The following is a 23,293-nucleotide window of genomic DNA, read 5'->3' as shown; positions in this document are numbered from 1 at the left end:
GCATCCACCCCGACTTTAATTACTTTATTACTTTTTCGATCCCACTTTCACACTGATTTCCTGTCAGCAGGCTTCTAATGACATAATTCACTTGGTGTTAACGTACACGCATGTAAATTTCCATGGCTGAAATGATTCCTGGGATGAACTGATTTAAACTGCAGAAGTGCCCACTGTGACTCGAGCCTCGAGCGAAACGGGACGGAAACATTATGACTCAGGAGAAAGGCTTTTGAGACTCTTCTGGATGAATGCCAGCGGTGAGACCTTCAACAGCAGAATTCAGAAAAATCTGTATTCCGAGAAGAACCGCTGCGTATAAAGAGGGTTATCGAAGAGGAACTATTATGTGAATAGCCTGTAATCTTCATTCCATTGTATCACTCTCAGGTGTGCTGAGGAAGGCTCAGGTGTGGAATGAGATTGGAGAGAAAATGGAGAAGGTGCAGCTGTGATGAAGTGTCTCGTGGAAGGAGAGCTGATTACGAGGACAGTGTCTGAGACCTCTAGGAGAGCTCAGGGTCTGGGATTTCAACTTCGGCCATCACGTGCGCCATCGTCAGAACCAGTGATTCTCCTAAACATGGTTCTGAGTTAGTGGTTCTTCTCTGGGAATTACTCCTGATGTTTCTGGATGTTTTATATCTTTTGGTCCTGGTTCTGGGTTTTTGGGGCCTTTCTGTTACATGGTTCTCCTAAACCTGGTTCTGGGTTTTTGGGGCCTTTCTGTTACATTGTTCTCCTAAACAAGGTTCTGGGTTTTTGGGGCCTTTCTGTTACATGGTTCTCCTAAACATGGTTCTGGGTTTTTGGGGCCTTTCTGTTACATGGTTCTCCTAAACCTGTTTCTGGGTTTTTGGGGCCTTTCTGTTACATGGTTCTCCTAAACAAGGTTCTGGGTTTTTGGGGCCTTTCTGTTACATGGTTCTCCTAAACATGGTTCTGGGTTTTTGGGGCCTTTCTGTTACATTGTTCTCCTAAACATGGTTCTGGGTTTTTGGGGCCTTTCTGTTACATTGTTCTCCTAAACATGGTTCTGGGTTTTTGGGGCCTTTCTGTTACATGGTTCTCCTAAACAAGGTTCTGGGTTTTTGGGGCCTTTCTGTTACATGGTTCTCCTAAACATGGTTCTGGGTTTTCTGGGGCCTTTCTGTTACATGGTTCTCCTAAACAAGGTTCTGGGTTTTTGGGGCCTTTCTGTTACTTGGTTCTCCTACACATGGTTCTGGGTTTTTTGGGGTCTTTCTGTTACATGGTTCTGAGTCTCAGGAGTTTTTTTTTTTTAATATAAACATGGTTCCTGGGTCTTTTATGACCCTTGTTCTGGATGAATGTGTGTGATGAACTCCACAGATGATCAAGAAGAAGGAAGGCGGAGGCAGGCTTGAGAAAACTCAATTCTTTATTTTGCTCTGTTGTTCTTTTCCCGCTTTTCAGCATTCTTTTTCTTTCTTTTTAACATACGCAGGCACACATAAACACATAATTCACGTTGTGCTGGTCTCTCCCTCTCTCTCTCTCTCTCTCCCTCTCTCCCTCTTATCCTCACCTCATTTCATTGCACAGAAAACATTCATTAAGAGAATTCCCCACAGGTGTGCATTCCTTACCACTCGCCTTCTCCAGCTCCGCCCCCATTCACAAACCGGAGCTTGTCCGCCCCCACATATACCCCCGCTGCCACTCAGGCCGGGAAGCCACCCAGCCTGCCGCCGTTGGAGTGGAAAAGCCCATTTTCTCACGAGACACTGGAGTCTAGGGGATCTGCCAATATCTCTTTGTTAAATCCAGTGTCGAATAAAAACGAGCCACGCCTAACCCATCGAGCAGTTCATCAATGTAAGGCACTGGGTATGCGTCAAATTTAGACCCTGCGTTGACTTTTCTAAAGTCCACACAAAACCGAACTGTCCCGTCAGTCTTGGGAACTAAAATCACCGGGCTGCTCCAGTCACCGTGGGACTCCTCAATTACCCCCATGTCGCGTATAGCATCGAGTTCATCCCAAACTACATTTTTTGTGTTGGGGTAGCCGATAGGGACGGCTGCGCACCACCACCCCGGGGTCGTCTCAATGTGGTGCTCTATGAGTGTAGTGCGACCAGGGAGAGGCGAGAACACAGAAAATTCCACCTGTGATTTACTAACGTCTGTGATTTAGAGTGGAGAGGGGTGGCCTCCATACAGGACGGGGGGATTGGAGTGCTGATTTTAGATTGAGCTCCGGTCCTAGCTCCTCCCTCTAGAAAATGACTGTCGCCAAAACCACGGGAACCGTCTCCCTCCATGGTTTTAGGAGGTTAAGATGGTAAATCCGTCGTGCCCCTTACTTCACCCATTCACCTTACTTCATAGTCGACGCCCCTGACTTACCGTGTAACCTCAAAGGGCCCTTGCCACTTGGCGAGTAATTTAGAGCTCGACGTGGGTAACAAAACGAGCACTTTTTCTCCCGGCGTGAACTCTCGTAGCCGAGCGACCCTGTTATACAGCCGGGACTGACCTTCTTGCGCCTGTAGCAAATTCTCCGGTGTTATGTGGCTTAAGGTCAAGTCCCTCCTCCCAATTTTCCCAACTGATGTTGAGCTTGCGACGCTTGCGTCCCTACAATAATTCGAACGGGGAAAACGCCGTTGAGGCTTGCCGCGTTCAGGTATCGCGTTGTGTGGTCCTGTAAAACTAACACAAAGCGATGCCCTCGTGCAGATCAACCTGATGGCCTGACGAGGTTCATACCAATCCTTTCAAAGGCGACCTCGATTAATGGGAGTGGGCGCAACGGTGCCATTGGGACGGCCGGTGCTCGTCTACGCCTCCGCCTCCGGGCTCCAGAAAACAGCTTCCGGGTCTTTTCAAACACTCGCAAACATAACTCCACTCTCATGGATACGTTTTCTTTACAGCAGGACACATCGAGCTGAAATATCAGCAGTGTCTTTGTTATGAATCCGACCAATCAAAACAGTGAGTTAAAAAAAAAGCATGACAAAGATAGATTACATCCCGCACACATTACGATATCAAGACCTTGATTCAGTATCTTGGGCCTTCATTAAGTCGTGCAACTGTTGAAGCACGGTATCAAAAATAACAATAAAATGCAAAATACCACAGTGTGTGTGGAACGTGGGATCATTTTGTTCAATTAAACCAGTGATTAATGTGATCATTACAACTAGGACTATTCGTGCAGCAAAATACAAAAACATATCATATTTATTTCAACTCTCACCATCTTCCCATTCATACATCGTTATATTACCGCTTCTAGTATTCATGTTTCAATCGTCTCTTGTACTAATGCGACACCATATCACATTTCAAAACTAAGAAATAACACAATTTCCTGCATTCTAAACGTGAGCGTTGGTGTTTAAAGTCAGCGGTCTAGACAATACCGAGAAACTTCATATTGAGTCTCTGATGCTTCTATTAAAACAGAAAAATCCAGCAAGCGTACACACAGGCGATGGCAAGCACCTGGACAAGGAGAGAAAAGAAAACCCACTTAAGCAGCTGCGTAACCCGACTCTGAAGACCAGGAACTTTCCCTGCTGATGTAGCTTTTAGAGTCAAGCTGCGCGACTTGAGCAATAATTTCTAACAAATCCTTCCTAACACAGGAAATACACGAGAACTTGCGAAATTTTTTCGATTTCGAAAAATCGTTTTTTTTTTTCCGATTTTTCAGAACATTATGTTATGACGTTATAGAGTTCGTGAATTACATAGCACGGTTTAATTCGTGCTTATTATTCTCAATGAAGTGCTTTGATCTTGAATTCTCACCTGGTGTAAACACACACACACACGCACACACACACACGCACACACACGCACAGCTAAAGCTTTCAGGTAAATCCCACACTGGATCTGTGTGCTGTTTATTCATGCTTATTAATGAGCTGCGTATGCATTATGCGCTCACTCTTTTGGAGAACACGCCTTTGGAGCCTTTCGAGAGGTCAACGTTCAAAGAACAAACATGTTTGATGTGGAGGGGACTTAAGAATGAGTGGATAATTAAAACTACACCTTTATTTTTAAGGTTTTGTGATCGCATGCAGAACATCTGACGTGTGTGTGTGTGTGTGTGTGTGTGTGTGTGTGTGTGTGTGTGTTTTATGAATTAAACATGTTTGTGTGTTCAAGGACATGATGTAAAATCCGAGAGCGCGCTCGTGTTGCTTGCGATCTTCTAAAACGGTGTTCATTTTTATTTTTTAAGTCTAAACAGTATCGTTAAATAAAACCGCAAAGCGTGTTCTCTTTTATTTCACTCCTTTGATTTCTTATTTAAGATTAAATACCTTGTAGTACGTAGTCTCTCCGAGGGTCGTCCCGCTGTGAGAATACTTACCAGAAACCTACAACAATGTAAAACCCTGCTATGGAAGCTAAGAACCCATAATGATCAAATGAACCCTTGAAGAAACCTTAAAGAAGCTTTTTTTTTTATTATTCTAAGTACTGAGATAGCTAAATGTCAAACTTCTGCTAGGTTTGATGTATTAAGAAGAAAACAACGAGCAATAATTTGGTTAATAATCTGTTACCCGGTTCGTAAACACACTCTTAGAAAAGAAGGGTTCTTGAAGATTCATTGGGTCTACTTGGAACTGTTTCTGACAGGAATACACTTGAAGCTTGAAGCACCGTTCCAGGGGGATAACCCATGCGGCAGATCGAGGATGAGTGGGAGCCATTTTGTTAAATGAAACCAAATTTGGCGGTCTAGACGTTATTGAAAAACCCCTGTCTCAGGCACTTCTAGTCAAGAGCAACCTCGGAGGTGTGAACTACACGCGGGTGAGTTTAATAATCCGAATGCAGAGCCCAGATAATCCACTTAAGCAGGTGCGCAACCCGACTCTGAATACGAGGAACTTCCCCCATGGAAATATTGACATACCCTTCGGACTTTAGTTGCTGATTCCGAGTACAGCGCATTGTGAACTACAGGTTCTCTTACTCCATAACGTCTCGGCTTTGGAATATCACTGCTGGTGCAATTGGAAAAATGCAGTTTAAAATTGTAAATGCAAGAAGAAGAAGAAGAAGAAGAAGAAGAAGAAGAAAATGAAGAAGTAGAAGAAAAAGAAGACGACAAAGAAGAAGGAATGAAGAAGGAAAAGAATAAGAAAATAAAATAGAAGAAAATGAAAATGAAGAAGAAGTAGAAGAGGAAAAAGAAGAAAATGAAGATGAAGAAATGAAGAAGGAGTAGAAGAAAAAATGAAAAAAAAAGAAATGAAGAAGAAGAAAATGAAGCAGAAGAAGTAGTAGAAGAAAAATGGGGGGGGAAATGAAGAAGAAGGACATGAAGCAGAAAAAGAAGTAGAAGAAAATGAAGTGGAAGAATAAAATAAGAAGAACTGAAGAAGAAGAAGGGAAAAAAGGATAAGAAAAAGAAGAAGAAAATGAGGAGGAAAATGAGGAAGAAGAAGAAATAAAGAAGAAGAATGAGAAGAAGAGGCAATAGAGAAGAAGAAGAAGAAGAAAAGAAGAAATAAAGAAGAAGAAGAAGAAGCAATAAAGAAGAAGAAGAAGAAGAAGAAGAAGAAGAAGAAGAAGAAGAAGAAATAAAGAAGAAGAAGAAATAAAGAAGAAGAAGAAATAAAGAAGAAGAAGAAATAAAGAAGAAGAAGAAGAACCAAGGAGCACTTTAAAGTTTCTACAAAAAAACATCCAACAAAGTGAATTTCATAAACGTTCAGATGGAACCTATTTTTGGAAACTAACAACCCCTAATTTCCCAAAGATCCCTTGAAAGCCCCTTTTTTGTGTATAACCTGCATCCGTGTGAGGTGCGCGCTCCAACCAGTGCTCATTATTACCTGTCAGGCGTTGGGTTCTGCTGGGTTGTGTGGGTTTGTGTTGGGTTTGTGTTGGGTTTGTGTTGGGTTCTGCTGGTTTGTGTGGGTTTGTGTGGGTTTGTGTTGGGTTGTGTTGGGTTTGTGTGGGTTTGTGTTGGGTTGTGTTGGGTTGTGTTGGGTTGTGTTGGGTTTGTGTTGGTTTGTATTGGTTTGTGTCGGTTTGTGTCGGTTTGTGTAGGGTTTGTGTTGTTTGTGTTGTTTGTGTTGGTTTGTGTAGGGTTTGTGTTGTTTGTGTTGTTTGTGTTGGTTTGTGTTGGTTTGTGTGGGTTTGTGTAGGGTTTGTGTTGGTTTGTATTGGTTTGTGTCGGATTGTGTCGGTTTGTGTAGGGTTTGTGTTGGTTTGTGTTGGGTTGTGTTGTTTTGTGTTGGTTTGTGTGGGTTTGTGTTGGTTTGTGTTGTTTTGTGTTGGTTTGTGTGGGTTTGTGTTGGTTTGTGTTGGTTTGTGTAGGGTTTGTGTAGGGTTTGTGTTGGGTTTGTGTAGGGTTTGTGTTGGTTTGTGTAGGGCTTGTGTTGGTTTGTGTAGGGTTTGTGTTGGTTTGTGTAGGGTTTGTGTAGGGTTTGTGTTGGTTTGTGTAGGGTTTGTGTTGGTTTTTGTAGGGTTTGTGTAGGGTTTGTGTTGGGTTGTGTAGGGTTGTGTAGGGTTTGTGTTGGGTTTGTGTAGGGTTTGTGTAGGGTTTGTGTTGGTTTGTGTAGGGTTTGTGTGGGTTTGTGTAGGGTTTGTGTTGGGTTTGTGTAGGGTTTGTGTTGGTTTGTGTAGGGCTTGTGTTGGTTTGTGTAGGGTTTGTGTTGGTTTGTGTTGGGTTTGTGTAGGGTTTGTGTAGGGTTTGTGTTGGTTTGTGTAGGGTTTGTGTAGGGCTTGTGTAGGGTTTGTGTAGGGTTTGTGTTGGTTTGTGTAGGGTTTGTGTAGGGTTTGTGTTGGTTTTTGTAGGGTTTGTGTAGGGTTTGTGTTGGGTTGTGTAGGGTTGTGTAGGGTTTGTGTTGGGTTTGTGTAGGGTTTGTGTTGGGTTGTGTTGGGTTTGTGTTGGTTTTTGTAGGGTTTGTGTAGGGTTTGTGTTGGGTTGTGTTGGGTTCTGTTGGTTTGTGTTGGTTTGTGTAGGGTTTGTGTTGGGGTTGTGTTGGTTTGTGTTGGTTTGTGTGGGTTTGTGTGGGTTTGTGTAGGGTTTGTGTTGGTTTGTGTAGGGTTTGTGTTGGTTTGTGTTGGGTTGTGTTGGTTTGTGTTGGTTTGTGTTGGTTTGTGTAGGGTTTGTGTTGGGTTGTGTTGGTTTGTGTAGGGTTTGTGTTGGGTTTGTGTAGGGTTTGTGTAGGGTTTGTGTTGGGTTGTGTTGGGTTTGTGTTGGGTTTGTGTAGGGTTTGTGTTGGTTTGTGTTGGTTGTGTAGGGTTTGTGTTGGTTTGTGTTGGTTTGTGTTGGTTTGTGTTGGTTGTGTTGGTTTGTGTAGGGTTTGTGTTGGGTTGTGTTGGGTTTGTGTTGGGTTGTGTTGGGTTGTGTTGGGTTTGTGTAGGGTTTGTGTAGGGTTTGTGTTGGGTTTGTGTTGGGTTTGTGTAGGGTTTGTGTAGGGTTTGTGTAGGGTTTGTTTTGGGTTGTGTAGGGTTTGTGTTGGGTTGTGTTGGGTTTGTGCTGGGTTTGTGTAGGGTTTGTGTAGGGGTTGTGTTGGTTTGTGTAGGGTTTGTGTAGGGTTTGTGTTGGGTTGTGTTGGGTTGTGTTGGGTTTGTGTTGGTTTGTATTGGTTTGTGTCGGTTTGTGTCGGTTTGTGTAGGGTTTGTGTTGTTTGTGTTGTTTGTGTTGGTTTGTGTAGGGTTTGTGTTGTTTGTGTTGTTTGTGTTGGTTTGTGTTGGTTTGTGTGGGTTTGTGTAGGGTTTGTGTTGGTTTGTATTGGTTTGTGTCGGATTGTGTCGGTTTGTGTAGGGTTTGTGTTGGTTTGTGTTGGGTTGTGTTGTTTTGTGTTGGTTTGTGTGGGTTTGTGTTGGTTTGTGTTGTTTTGTGTTGGTTTGTGTAGGGTTTGTGTAGGGTTTGTGTTGGGTTTGTGTAGGGTTTGTGTTGGTTTGTGTAGGGCTTGTGTTGGTTTGTGTAGGGTTTGTGTTGGTTTGTGTAGGGTTTGTGTAGGGTTTGTGTTGGTTTGTGTAGGGTTTGTGTTGGTTTTTGTAGGGTTTGTGTAGGGTTTGTGTTGGGTTGTGTAGGGTTGTGTAGGGTTTGTGTTGGGTTTGTGTAGGGTTTGTGTAGGGTTTGTGTTGGTTTGTGTAGGGTTTGTGTGGGTTTGTGTAGGGTTTGTGTTGGGTTTGTGTAGGGTTTGTGTTGGTTTGTGTAGGGCTTGTGTTGGTTTGTGTAGGGTTTGTGTTGGTTTGTGTTGGGTTTGTGTAGGGTTTGTGTAGGGTTTGTGTTGGTTTGTGTAGGGTTTGTGTAGGGCTTGTGTAGGGTTTGTGTAGGGTTTGTGTTGGTTTGTGTAGGGTTTGTGTAGGGTTTGTGTTGGTTTTTGTAGGGTTTGTGTAGGGTTTGTGTTGGGTTGTGTAGGGTTGTGTAGGGTTTGTGTTGGGTTTGTGTAGGGTTTGTGTTGGGTTGTGTTGGGTTTGTGTTGGTTTTTGTAGGGTTTGTGTAGGGTTTGTGTTGGGTTGTGTTGGGTTCTGTTGGTTTGTGTTGGTTTGTGTAGGGTTTGTGTTGGGTTTGTGTTGGTTTGTGTTGGTTTGTGTGGGTTTGTGTGGGTTTGTGTAGGGTTTGTGTTGGTTTGTGTAGGGTTTGTGTTGGTTTGTGTTGGGTTGTGTTGGTTTGTGTAGGGTTTGTGTTGGGTTGTGTTGGTTTGTGTAGGGTTTGTGTTGGTTTGTGTAGGGTTTGTGTAGGGTTTGTGTAGGGTTTGTGTTGGGTTGTGTTGGGTTTGTGTTGGGTTTGTGTAGGGTTTGTGTTGGTTTGTGTTGGTTGTGTAGGGTTTGTGTTGGTTTGTGTTGGTTTGTGTTGGTTTGTGTTGGTTGTGTTGGTTTGTGTAGGGTTTGTGTTGGGTTGTGTTGGGTTTGTGTTGGGTTGTGTTGGGTTGTGTTGGGTTTGTGTAGGGTTTGTGTAGGGTTTGTGTTGGGTTTGTGTTGGGTTTGTGTAGGGTTTGTGTAGGGTTTGTGTAGGGTTTGTTTTGGGTTGTGTAGGGTTTGTGTTGGGTTGTGTTGGGTTTGTGCTGGGTTTGTGTAGGGTTTGTGTAGGGGTTGTGTTGGTTTGTGTAGGGTTTGTGTAGGGTTTGTGTTGGGTTGTGTTGGGTTTGTGTAGGGTTTGTGTAGGGTTTGTGTTGGGTTTGTGTTGGGTTTGTGTAGGGTTTGTGTAGGGTTTGTGTAGGGTTTGTTTTGGGTTGTGTAGGGTTTGTGTTGGGTTGTGTTGGGTTTGTGCTGGGTTTGTGTAGGGTTTGTGTAGGGGTTGTGTTGGTTTGTGTAGGGTTTGTGTAGGGTTTGTGTTGGGTTGTGTTGGGTTGTGTAGGGTTTGTGTTGGTTTGTGTAGGGTTTGTGTTGGTTTGTGTTGGTTTGTGTAGGGTTTGTGTAGGGGTTGTGTTGGTTTGTGTTGGGTTTGTGTAGGGTTTGTGTTGGGTTGTGTTGGGTTGTATAGGGTTGTGTAGGGTTTGTGTTGGGTTGTGTTGGTTTGTGTAGGGTTTGTGTAGGGTTTGTGTAGGGTTTGTGTAGGGTTGTGTTGGTTTGTGTAGGGTTTGTGTAGGGTTTGTGTTGGGTTTGTGTTGGGTTGTGTTGGGTTTGTGTAGGGTTTGTTTTGGGTTGTGTAGGGTTTGTGTTGGGTTGTGTTGGGTTTGTGCTGGTTTGTGTTGGTTTGTGTAGGGGTTGTGTTGGGTTTGTGTAGGGTTGTGTTGGGTTGTGTTGGGTTGTATAGGGTTGTGTAGGGTTTGTGTTGGGTTGTGTTGGTTTGTGTTGGTTTGTGTTGGGTTGTGTAGGGTTTGTGTTGGTTTGTGTAGGGTTTGTGTTGGTTTGTGTTGGTTTGTGTAGGGTTTGTGTTGGGTTGTGTTGGGTTGTGTAGGGTTTGTGTTGGTTTGTGTAGGGTTTGTGTTGGTTTGTGTTGGTTTGTGTAGGGGTTGTGTTGGGGTTGTGTTGGTTTGTGTTGGTTTGTGTAGGGTTTGTGTTGGTTTGTGTAGGGTTTGTGTTGGGTTTGTGTTGGGTTGTGTTGGGTTGTGTAGGGTTTGTGTTGGTTTGTGTAGGGTTTGTGTTGGTTTGTGTTGGTTTGTGTAGGGTTTGTGTTGGGTTGTGTTGGGTTGTGTAGGGTTTGTGTTGGTTTGTGTAGGGTTTGTGTAGGGTTTGTGTAGGGTTTGTGTTGGGTTGTGTTGGGTTGTGTTGGTTTGTGTTGGGTTTGTGTAGGGTTTGTGTTGGGTTGTGTTGGGTTGTGTAGGGTTTGTGTTGGTTTGTGTAGGGTTTGTGTTGGTTTGTGTTGGTTTGTGTAGGGTTTGTGTTGGGTTGTGTTGGGTTGTGTAGGGTTTGTGTTGGTTTGTGTAGGGTTTGTGTAGGGTTTGTGTAGGGTTTGTGTTGGGTTGTGTTGGGTTGTGTTGGTTTGTGTTGGGTTTGTGTTGGGTTGTATTGGGTTGTGTTGGGTTTGTTTTGGGTTGTGTAGGGTTTGTGTTGGTTTGTGTTGGGTTGTATTGGGTTGTGTTGGGTTGTGTTGGGTTTGTTTTGGGTTGTGTTGGGTTGTGTTGGGTTTGTGTTGGGTTGTGTAGGGTTTGTGTTGGGTTTGTGTTGGTTTGTGTTGGGTTGTGTTGGGTTGTGTTGGGTTGTGTTGGGTTTGTTTTGGGTTGTGTAGGGTTTGTGTAGGGTTTGTGTAGGGTTTGTGTAGGGTTTGTGTAGGGTTTGTGTTGGGTTGTGTTGGGTTGTGTTGGTTTGTGTTGGGTTTGTGTTGGGTTGTATTGGGTTGTGTTGGGTTTGTTTTGGGTTGTGTAGGGTTTGTGTTGGTTTGTGTTGGGTTGTATTGGGTTGTGTTGGGTTGTGTTGGGTTTGTTTTGGGTTGTGTTGGGTTGTGTTGGGTTGTGTTGGGTTTGTGTTGGGTTGTGTAGGGTTTGTGTTGGGTTTGTGTTGGTTTGTGTTGGGTTGTGTTGGGTTGTGTTGGGTTTGTGTTGGGTTGTGTAGGGTTTGTGTTGGGTTTGTGTTGGTTTGTGTTGGGTTGTGTTGGGTTGTGTTGGGTTTGTTTTGGGTTGTGTTGGTTTGTGTTGGTTTGTGTTGGTTTGTGTAGGGTTTGTGTTGGGTTGTGTTGGTTTGTGTTGGGTTTGTGTTGGGTTGTATTGGGTTGTGTTGGGTTGTGTTGGGTTTGTTTTGGGTTGTGTAGGGTTTGTGTAGGGTTTGTGTAGGGTTTGTTTTGGGTTGTGTTGGTTTGTGTTGGGTTGTATTGGGTTGTGTTGGGTTGTGTTGGGTTTGTTTTGGGTTGTGTAGGGTTTGTGTAGGGTTTGTGTAGGGTTTGTTTTGGGTTGTGTAGGGTTTGTGTTGGGTTGTGTTGGTTTTGTGTTGGTTTGTGTTGGGTTGTGTTGGTTTGTGTTGGGTTTGTGTTGGGGTTGTGTTGGGGTTGTGTTGGGGTTGTGTTGGGTTGTGTGGGTTTGTGTTGGGTTTGTGTTGGGTTTGTGTTGGGTTGTGTTGGGTTGTGTAGGGTTTGTGTAGGGTTTGTGTAGGGTTTGTGTTGGGTTGTGTAGGGTTTGTGTTGGGTTGGGTTGTGTTGGGTTTGTGTTGGTTTGTGTTGCTGCAGATTTTATTAACGTTTTAACGTGAAAGTTCTTGCACTTTTAATGTACATACAGATCTGTGAGTGTAATATCAACGAGACACAAATGGCCTCCAACTGCAGTAAACAGTAAACACTGCCCGGCGTCCATGCTTCCTGCCTCGTAGGACACAGGAGGACGTTACCTACCACAGGATTTATAGATTTAATTGGGCAGTGTTCGAGTCGAAACAGGAACACGTGGTGAGGCTGAAGGGAACACGGGAGGAAAGGGTCTGGAATGAGGTCATAATCAAATTAAAAAGCTGTATATCAGTGGTAAAGGGTGCTTCAGTAGAAACAGCAAGAGTACACAGCAGAACAAGTACAGGCACCAGTTTAATGATAGATCTATGAGGTCATCATCGTGAGCCACATCTGGTGAGAGATCGCACAGTATTTCAGCCCGACACTGACAGGAGCTTTAACGGGAATTTCAGTGGGATGAATTAATATAGTATCATATCTGACGCACGGACACGCTCACCACCTGATCCTCCGAGTGTGCGAGAGACTGATACCAAAGCCATAAATCTGTATTTGAGGATAAAGTAAATAAATACATTTACGATTTGATCGATTACATCATTTTGGACACTCTTTCTGAGATATCGGGGTGTAATACAATGCCACAATCTGTACCAGTACTGGGATTTAAATGTAAAAGTGGGCGTGGTCTAAACCAGAAGTCCCTGAAAACACCGGGAAAATCTCCAATCCCTTATTCCTCTCTTAGATAGTTCCTCTCAGCACTTATTTATTTCAAATATTCAGGGGCGGGGCTTCATATAAGATGAACTTATGATGTCAGAAGTACATGTGATATGCAAATTATATGGAAAAAAAAAATTTGAAAAAGAGGAGGACATGGTGGTACCCAAAAACGTTTAGCCCCGCAGCATAAGTGCTAAGCTGGACAGCTAGCCAACGTAGCTAGCCAACACTGATGATGAATGAAATCATGGTTGCTATGGCAACGTGAAATATATTCAAGATTGTACTGATTGATTTATTCATTTTTATTTAGACAGGCTTGGCTGCTGTTACATAAAACGAAATCCAATTCGCACATTTCAAATCCGGTATCGAATCCAAGCTAACCTGCTAGCGTTTAGCTAACCGGCTAGCTTTTTTAGGACGCCCAAGATGGCACGAGTGTTTCTAATTTGCATATTCAGAGATTGTTGCATTTGTTTAAAATTCAACGTGTACCGATGATCTCTTTACCATTTTATGTGTCATGTTTATTGCATTATCCGACTTCGCAACTCACCCATAATCTCGCTGGACTCTTTGTTGTAGAGTTTCTTATTCCAGTAGAGGATCCTCAGAAAGGGAAAGGAGGTCAGCAGCACTAGGCAGATGCCCAGGAACATGTATCCTGTAAACGCAGCAAAATCCAGTCCCTGGGGAAAAGGAAAAGATGGCAGGAACGACACAATGAGTACAAAACCCGTCTTTTGTTTAAAATAAATAAATAAATAAATAAAAATAAAAGTTTTTTAAATTACATTCATGCGAAACAGACATCGGATTTTTCTGCTGAACATTCACAGGAAGCGGCCATTTTGACGTTGACCAACCATAAACAAGAATATCTTGTTTACCCTCCACTACCTGCTTCAAACAAATCTTTTGTATTACTTATAAGAGAGGTCCATTTAACATTTTCCCGACCCCATTGGCGGTATCTGGCGCAGAGCCAATTCAAGATCCTGGATCTTCTTGCCGGAAAAGTGTACAAAACATAAAAAGCTACTGACTGGTTTCTCTACAATGAAACAGAGGCATCGTCTCCGTCATGGATAACATATTTACCTTGAATTCCGCATCACAGGACTGGCATAACCATGTCATAAGCTGTCATTACAGTATACGTCAAGTTTCATAGCTGCATTACGTTTCCGTTACCTGATGCCATGACAGTTTACATCAAATGTTGCCAAGTTGGGATACTACTCCTTAGTTAGGATATGATTCATGACAGATCATACTGTACATAAGTTATTTTAAAGCACGGCAATGAAAAACGTTCTCCTTTCTGATTGGCTGATCCCTCTGACATAGCCTTCCAGGGTTTTCTGAGTTCTCTCAGAGGGGAAGCCTTAAGGATTCTAGATTTAAGTCGAAATTAATAATAAATAAATAAACGTATTCAGGTGTAAATCAATGCGCCATGTCATGCCAAGCCCTTCAGAAAGCCTCTATAGACTTCACAATAAGATATAATAATAGAACATATTATCATATGCAGCCACACGGTATTTCCATCAAGTTCATGACGGGTGAGCAAATGAGTTTATAAAAACGCCGACAGGGAATCAGGATCAGCAAAACAACCATGATGAGCGCAGTGATTCATGAACATGGATCGGTGAAGGTTTTACATAAGACGCCATTCGTGCGATTCTTCTTCGTCAATCAGCTGCGACGTTCACTAACTGCATGCTGATGATCTTTTTTTTTACTTGAGATCTCATCTCAGTGGTGGCTCCACCCATCTGATTCCCACCTAAGTACATCATTAGGACATGATTGCAGGAATACCTGATTTGTTTCGTTGTGAGAAATGATCAATAGGAGATGCATAATGATTGACGTTGCTCTGTGAAGATTTTTGGATCCTATTCCAGATATAGGGCAGAGGTAGCTCTTGCGTTAAGGTGTTGCTCTACTGCTCAGAAGGTCGTGAGTTCAAGCCCCAGCACTGCCAAGCTGCCGCTGTTGGGCCCTTGGGCAAGGCCCTTAACTCTCAACTGCTCAGGTGTATGTATGAATGAGATAAATGCAAGTCGCTCTGGATAATGGCGTCTACCAAATATCATTAACGTGAGTGTATTCCGCTCATTCCAGATAAACGTGGGGTTTTTTCCATTTAACAATGTGGGGGGTGCAAACTTTTGCACTTACCTGTAAAAAAAAAAAAAAACAAACAACAAAAAAAACAAACAAACAGTGATATCCCTGCTTTAATTTTGTCTAATAAACATAAATAATTAAGACGCTCGAATCAGAAAAAGAAAACGAAGGAATTTGTTTAAAACACCGTACGACGCATTACGTCCGCACGGACCGCACAGCGGTAATGATTTTCGAATGATTCGTTTTGTTTATTTCCCACCCCGCGCCTCCCGTGTGTCCACGTCCCTGCAGTTAAACCGTAGAGCAGAACAAACACGACAGCCAGTGAGCTAGTATTTCCAGCACAAACACGCATAGACGCGTAACGGCTTCTGTCTCAGAGCATTTCTTCGTAATGGAACTTCTATTTAAATGTGATAAAGCTTTCATTTTCACTTCCATCAAGACAGTTTATCACCCGATTCCCATCTGGATGCCACCAAATGAACCTGACAGAAACACCCATTGCGGTATTGAAGATATTTTACACTCTGATAAACACACTGATTCATATGCGGCGCATGACGTGCGCCACAAGCACGCGCTGAAACTTCAGTATTAAAAAAAAAATAATAAATTTAAATTTTTTTTAAAAAAAAGCAGCGAGCAGAAAACCCAGGACTTATATAGTTCTGCTCGGGAATTAATGTAGAAGATAAGAAGAGGTGATGGAGGGGCAAAACAGATAGCAATACAAGATAGTGAATAGAGCAAATCAGCTCTCTGGAGCATAACGCTAGCAAATCAGTCTATAGATAACACTTAAGAGACAATGCAGTCTTGTAAGTCCTTGACAGAAGCAAAGTTCTTTGCAGAAAGAGGTTGCACTGTGCATCACTGAGCGTCGAGAAGAAGCTGGAAAAACGTCGAAGGAGAGAGAGAATGTGGGAAAACGGGTGTACAGTGACCTCTACAGGAGGCCCGGAGAGACTCTACAAGCAAGGAGGAGAAGAAGAATGCAATCACGTTACACTACATCACTGGATCTCATCGATGACAGGCTGTAAGAGATCACAATAAACTCTAAAGGCCATGTTCTAGAACAGACTGTGTGACAGTGTGTGCGTGTTTGCGTTCTCCTTGTCGGATTATAACGACGAAGATCCTCTAACGGTAGACCTGCGTCGAAAGGGAACGACTCTGTTCTGTTTACGTCACCGATCAGCGTGATCCGTGTTGATTATCCATCCAACAATCAACAATCGATTCTTCTTGATCCCAAAATAATACATTTTTAGATTTCTTCTTCTTTCTTTTTTTTTTTTAACTATCGCAATTAATCTTCGCCATTTGATCGCTGATATTCTTTATTGTACTGGAACCTGCATTTCTTTATGCAAATGAACGAACTACTTTAGCCAGCTAGTTAACATGCGCCAGCTGCTATCATTTCCCACCTACATAATCCAACACCAATTATTAGCCACATAGCTAACTTAACCTAACCTGACAGGATATCTTTATCCGACTTAAAAATGTTTATCATCGTCACCGTTTGCATTAGACCGAGAGAAAACTTGGACCAACTTTTGCTAACTAGCTAACTGCTAAGAGTATCCAGCTAGCTTACAGTACAGAATCATTATCCTGACTGGATTACTGAAAGTCATGCTTTAACCATGTCTAATTTTCTAGAAGACTAGAAAACTGTGCTAATAACGAGTTACGATTAGAGCGCTAACCTAGCACCCTATTAGCCTGTTAGCTGATATAAGCTAACCTGACAGGATTTCTGAGAGGATTCTAAGCCATATTAAAAATGTTCAGAATCTTCACTGATACGTAGCATTAGCACGATACAGTAGTAAGCCCGAACTAACTGCTAACATTTGCCGACTAGCTAACAATAAACCAGATTCTTCATTGATTGTATTATTCATGGTTCACACAGCTAGCGTAACCTAATTCAAAACTCCTAGGTCCTAGTCATCGTCATAAACATTTGATATCTTTACTGCTAATGCTAGCTAGATGGCTAACATAAGGCAGGATATTTATATCGCTTAGTCCTTATATAATACAATCTCTTCATTAAAAATACAGAAATACAGAGCTGCAGCTACTCAAAGTAGTTTTCTGTGAATTTCCTTCATTATTATATTTTCTGTGTGCGCATGATTAGTGCTAATAGATACGGTTCCTGGTCGACAGCCTTTGCTAATTAGTCAACAAAAACAAGTGTGATGAAAACAAATGAACACAAACTGCATAATATTCTGTCAGTTATGTTCCAGCCTAGAAAAATCAGTGTGAGAAACTGGAAAGAAAACAACAACAACAATAAACGCCAGAGACCGAGCAGATTAATGAACATTCAGGAAGGACACATTTCGGGAACGCTTCTCTGAGGGCCATATGTACAGTAAGATGACTTATGGATATATTTATAACATGTTATAATGCATTCACAAGGTGTATTGTTATAATGCAATACACATCTTTATAATTATAGTTATGCTAAGGCGTTACAGTTTGTAGCACTGTTCATAAGGAGTGTGTAAATGATTCAAAGAATTCATTACAAGTAATGCTTATAGCACATTATATCAGCATTATATCTTGTCATAGCGGGGCTTGGTGACAATGTGTTATAAACACTACTTATAAGGCATCATGTTAAGGATTTATATAATGCATAACAAGGATAGCTGTAAAGTCTTGTGCATTTTCATAAATAATAATAACAACGTGTTTACGCCGATCACCCGCTGAATATCGTGCCTCTAAAACAGCTCTGAGTCGTCGAGGCGTGGACTCCACACGACCTCTGAAGGTGTGCTGTGGGATCTGGCACCAAGATAAATCCTTTAAGCCCTGTAAGTTGCGAGGAGAGGTCTCCACAGAGCGGACTTGTTTGGCCAGAACATCCTGCATACAGTATACTTGATTAGAGATGTGGGGGATTCGGAGGCCTTGAACTCAACACCTTGAACTCTTTGTCATGTTCCTCAGACCGTTCCTGAACTATTTCTACAGTGTGTCAGGGAGCGTTATCCTGCTGGAAGAGCCCACTGATATTAGGGGATACCGCTGCTGTGTACTTGGTCTGCGGCGATGTTTTGGTAGGTGGGACGTGTCAAAGTGACATCCACATGAACGCAGGACCCGAGGTTTCCCAGCAGAACATTGCGCAGAGCATCACACTTCCTCCACCGACTCGCCTTCTTCACATAGTGCATCCTGGTGCCATCTCTTCCCCAGGTAAGCGACCCACACACACACACACACACTCACACACACACACCCGACCTCAATATGATGTAAAAGAAACCGTGATTCATCAGACCAGGCCTCCTTCTTCTATTACTCCATTGTCTAGTCCTGATGCTCATATCTTCATTGTAGGAGATTTCGGTGGTGCACGGGGGTCAGCACGGGCGCTGCGGCTACACCGCAAGCTGTGATGCTCTGTGTGTTCTGACTCCTTTCTATCAGATCCAGCATGAAGTTTTTCAGCAGTTTGTGCTGCAGTAGCTCTTCTGTGGGATCAGAACAGACAGGTGAGCCTTCACTGAGACTTGGGTGACCATGACCCTGTCTCCGCTTCACCGGTTGTCCTTCCTTGGACCGCTTTTGGTAGGTACTAACCACTGCATACTGGGAACACCCCACATGACCTGTTGTTTTGGAGATGCTCCGACCCAGCCGTCTAGCCGTGACAATTCGGCCCTTGTCAAAACCGCTCATCCTTACTCTTGCCCATTTTTCCTGCTTCCAACACGTCAACTTCGAGATCTGACTGTTCACCTGCCGCCTAATAAATATCTCCCACCCCTTCGACAGGTGCCGCTGCCACGAGATCATCAACGCTATTCACTTCAACCAGTGGGTGGTTTTAATGTTATGGCTGATTGGTGTAATGCCTTGTGAACGCACTATAACATGATTTGTTACCCAGCGAAAGAGTCATCCACAACCATAAGACCGTCCTCCTGCCGTTCATTACGCATCTCTCCTTCACCCACGGCCACAGATGGTCCCCCGAGTGACCGATGTCCACCATTACACCGTTCACCGTGTCTGCTGAGACACGAGCGTGATCACACACACAGCGCCACGCCGACGAGGTTTAACCCAGAACCGCGCCGCAGATGGAACCTCCACATGCCTGCTCGTCCAACCCTTTACACGCAGCCCTGTTGAGTTCTCGATTCTGATCGGTCAGACCGCGTCGAGTCATTTCCTATTTTCGCTTTGGATCGATCAGAGGTAACGCTGTGATGTTTCCGACGTCTTCGGGACAGAGTTTACGCTTCTTTGCGGTTTCTCGGTAACACGCCAAGCTGCGTTTTTATCCTACGGGTTTTCTTATAGACTGTTTATAGCTGCTATGACGTAAGTAAGAACAGGAACTTTAAACATTAAATGTAGCTATAAATGGATAAAAAAAAAAAAAAAAAAAGTATGGCATGTTGTAATTTAACAGATCCAAATCTGAACACGTCAGGACGTGCTGTTATAGGAAAATAATCAACGTTCAGGGTGGAGACGTCACCACACGACCCCGTCACGGATTACTTTCCTGTAACAGCATTACATGAAGTGTTTTCGTTTTTTTTAAAATATGCAGAATACTCGTTTAGGGGCGGAGCCTGTCTGATTTAAACAGCTGTGACTCGGGAATGCTTTGTCGTCGTGAGGCTCCGTTTTCGCACGTTGATAACACACGCGAGAGTGTCGTGGGCCGTCACGTCGGCGTTTTCAACAACGCGCTATCAGTTATCGGTGCAGCGGGAAGAAGCGTTAAAGAAGTGCTCCTCAGGAATCACGTGACCGATTGAAGTGGTCGTTTTTCTTCACGTTGCCTCTTTGTGCTAGTTTTCTTCAACTCTGCTGTGATAACGGAGTTCCACATCCAGCTCAGATCCCAGAAGATCCACAGGATAATTACAGCCTGACGCACCAGTTACTGTAAGTGTCTCATCACTGTGTGTGAATAAACATAAGCAACCTACAGACACACACACTTCACACACACACACACACACACTTCACACCCACATTTCACACTTCACACACACGCACATACACACACACATACACACACACTTCACACACACATTTCACACTTCACACACGCACATACACACACACATACACACACACTTCACACACACATTTCACACTTCACACACACGCACATACACACACACATACACACACACACATACACTTCACACACACATTTCACACTTCACACACGCACATACACACACACATACACACACACACACACACACACACACATACACACACACTCACTCTCACTGTCAGGGCTTGGTTAATTTAGGTCGCATGTGCATTTTTCACAATGTTAACACCAACACACTCTCTTTCTATCTATCACTCACTCTCTCTTTTACTCTCTCTCTCTATCACTCACTCTCTCTTTTACTCTCTCTCTATCACTCTCTCTCTCTTTTACTCTCTCTCTCTATCACTCTCTCTCTCTTTTACTCTCTCTCTATCACTCTCTCTCTCTTTTACTCTCTCTCTCTATCACTCACTCTCTCTTTTACTATCTCTCCCTTTTACTCTCTCTCTCTCTCTTTTACTCTCTCTCTCTCACTCTCTCTCTCACTCTCTCTCTCTCTTTTCAATTCAATTCAAAGTACTTTATTGGCATGATTGTTTACATACAATACTGAAAAGCATCATTATAGATAATACAGATCCCTCCGTCTGTCTCCCTCTCTTTCTCTCTCTCTATCTCTCCCCATGTCTCCCTTTCTGTCAGTCTCTCCCTCTGTTTCTCTTTCTGTCTGTCTGTCTGTCTCTCTCTGTCTCTCCCTCTGTCTTTCTCTTTCTCTCTGTCTGTCTGTTGATCTCTGTCTCTCCCTCTGTTTCTTTCCCTGTCTGTCTCTCTCTTTCTCTAGCTCCCTTTCTGTCTGTCTGTCCCTGTGTCTCCCTTCTGTCTGTCTGTCTCTGTCTCCCCGTTTCTCTCTCTCTCTGTCTGTCTTTCTCTCCCTGTGTCACCCTTTCTATGTCTCTCCCTCTGTCTCCCCCTGTGTCTCTCTCCCCCTGTGTCTCACTTCTGTCTGTCTCTCTCTCTCTCTCTCTCTCTCTCTCTCTCTCTCTCACTCTCTGCCTGTCCATCTCTCTTTCTGTCTCTCTTGCTTTCTCTCACACACACACTTTCAAAACATGACAGACAAGTATATTTATACATGTGGCCTAGATCAAACAGATCCCTGACTCACACACTCTCTCTCTCTCTCTCTCTGTCTCTCTCTCACACACACACACACACACACACACACACACACACACACACAACAGGAGGGCTCTATGTGTCGCCTGGGTTTCAAGGACTCGCCCATTTATTGCATCAGCTTGGTGAAAATACACACTCAATTAGACACACACACACACAAACACACACACACACACACGCACACACACACACACACACACACACGGCAGTTTTTAAGGAGGGGGTCCAGAGGGTGTCAGAGCGCAGTAATAACCCGTTCGGACCCTCGCATGGTCAGCATAACTGATCAATCTGAAAGAGTGTGATTGATGTTTGGAAGTGCACACAGAGGATTACCGTCGCCCAACAAACAGAAATGAAACACGTCGTGAATTCCGATGCGTTTTCATTATCGGAAAATACAACAACCCAAATAGAAATGGTAACAACAACGACAAAAACAGGCAATGGCCGGGCAACAACACCGGAAACCCTGGACAGAAACTACATCAGGCCTGGATAACAAACACCGTGGAGCGCAGGAAACAAGCTGAGTGTATACTGCGCAAATGATTGGGGTGTGTGTGTGTGTGTGTGTGTGTGTGTAATAAGAAACAGGTGAACCAGGTGATTGTGACTCAGTACGTTTACACTGACGACGATAATCCGATACGAACCCGATTAAGACGAGACTCTGATTAAGAAACCGGCATGTAAACAGAGATTATCGATGACCTTAATCTGATTAAAGTCACACTCGGAGTAAACACAGATGGAATTAAGACGTGTGGAGTATTTCCTGTTTTAGTCGCGTTATGGACGTGCGTTACAGACGTGTACACGCCTTAATCACACTATTAACGTCGTGTGAGTTTTCACCGCATTGTGCGACAGGACACGTACACACACGGCAGCGCTCGACCGTTTGACGGCAAAAAAGAGAGAGCACGGCTGCGTCCCAAACCGCGTACTCACCCGCTATATAGTAGGAGAAATACACATGTATAGTAGATTTGGGACGCGATTTGGGACGCAGCCCACGGCTTATTTGCACGTACAGCACGACTAATAATTAACCGCACCTTGAAGCGTTCGTAAAATTAAACATGAAACACCCAAAACTGTACACGGTCCCATAACGAAGACCGACTGTACGTCGATACGTGAAATTCCGCAGGGACGTCGGACGGCGTGGCGCGGGGACGTAATGACGTGTGACGTTAATCCATCTACGTTCTGTAACACGTAAAACAGGGACATGAAAGGAGTATTCTAAAAGCGACTCGTGTAAACACCTTAATCAGGATATTACACGTCTTATTCAGAATAAGGTCAGTAATGAGATTACCGCTGTCCGTGAGAACAGAGTCAATGAGGCAGCATGTGCGTGTTCTAGGAAGTGGAGCCGAGGGCGGCCATGTTTGTAAGCCCTGCTGCATGATAAGAGTTCACAGTCCGAGTCGACTTGACACCTTCGGCTACCGTAGCGTCGTCTTTTACCGTTAGCCATGCGCCATTTCCAAAGTCTCGCAAGGCAATGCAATTGCTAAGGCAACGACGCGGTCGGGTACTTAGTCCTTCATCGCTGACGTATCGAGACGCTTTCACGTTCACGCTACAAGCGTGATGTGGTCCTATGCGTCCCAGATCACCTCCGAATGTGGCTGGAGAGACGCTGACCACTTACGATTTTGTCATGTAAATCTGGCAACCCTGGTCACATCACAAACATCATGAGCACACACACACACACACACACACACAGGTCTGAACGTACACAGCTTTCTAAACTCTTCCTCAGCCAGCAGTGCCCTTGCTTAAGAACCTGAACACAATTTCCGCGTTATCGCCACGTGTGCGCTGGTAACCGACGAGACAGGGAAAGGCGACGTTTCTTTACAGGCTGTAAATTAACTCTGACCCCGGGGCTTTTTCACGGCTGTAGAGAATGAGGAAACGGCTGAATTAAAAGGCTGGAAGAGAAATATTGAACCACACCAAGTTTTTAATATAACCCTGTCCCCAGGTCTCGCTTTATGTCGCTCTGCTCGGGCAGACATTTCTGAAAGGAGACAGAAAAGTGAAAAGAAACACCAATTTACTGGTTTATAGGAAAACAATTCAGGATGTAACCAGATAGAAGAAAAAAAAAAGACGATTTTTTTCTTTAAAGAGCATTCTGGAAATCGTTTTCTCTCTCTGATCGGACTTATAATGTATTTCTTTGTAATGTGTATGGATTTGATCATCTTTCTGCCCTTACACTGTGTATTTAATTCAGTTTAAGGTGGACGGAGTGTAATTAAATATGAGATACCAGTGCTGTCGGTGCTCATCATGTACATTATAACGTATCATATATGTGTTCATGGTACTGATAACTACATCATAACAGTTATATCGATGTTGTAAAATAATATCGATTATAATTCAGATCATTTCTTAATAAATATCACAGTTGCTTTCGAATTATTCACAGGTCATTATTGATCATTCAGAGCAAATTATTAGCGCTTTATAGTGAATTACTAATAACGTCGTCACACTCAGGTGTCTCACTGACCCCTTTTTCACCTCCTTATACGTTAATCCAACTGTAACAAAACATAATGGATGTC

At 43.5% G+C, this 23,293-nt stretch overlaps 1 protein-coding gene across 1 annotated transcript in view; it reads right to left on the bottom strand.

Moving 5' to 3' along the window:
• The window catches only part of oca2 (oculocutaneous albinism II), a 119,839-nt gene that overhangs the window by 56,059 nt on the left and 40,487 nt on the right, over window positions 1–23,293 (bottom strand). The window contains exon 15 of the mRNA XM_053683475.1: window positions 12,855–12,987. Within this exon, the coding sequence (XP_053539450.1) occupies window positions 12,855–12,987 (133 nt within the window). The remainder of the gene's footprint in view (window positions 1–12,854; window positions 12,988–23,293) is intronic.

The sequence above is a fragment of the Ictalurus punctatus genome, chromosome 11 (genome assembly GCF_001660625.3).
Source record: "Ictalurus punctatus breed USDA103 chromosome 11, Coco_2.0, whole genome shotgun sequence".
NCBI lineage: Eukaryota > Metazoa > Chordata > Actinopteri > Siluriformes > Ictaluridae > Ictalurus > Ictalurus punctatus.
This window is presented reverse-complemented; position numbering and strand designations above follow the sequence as displayed.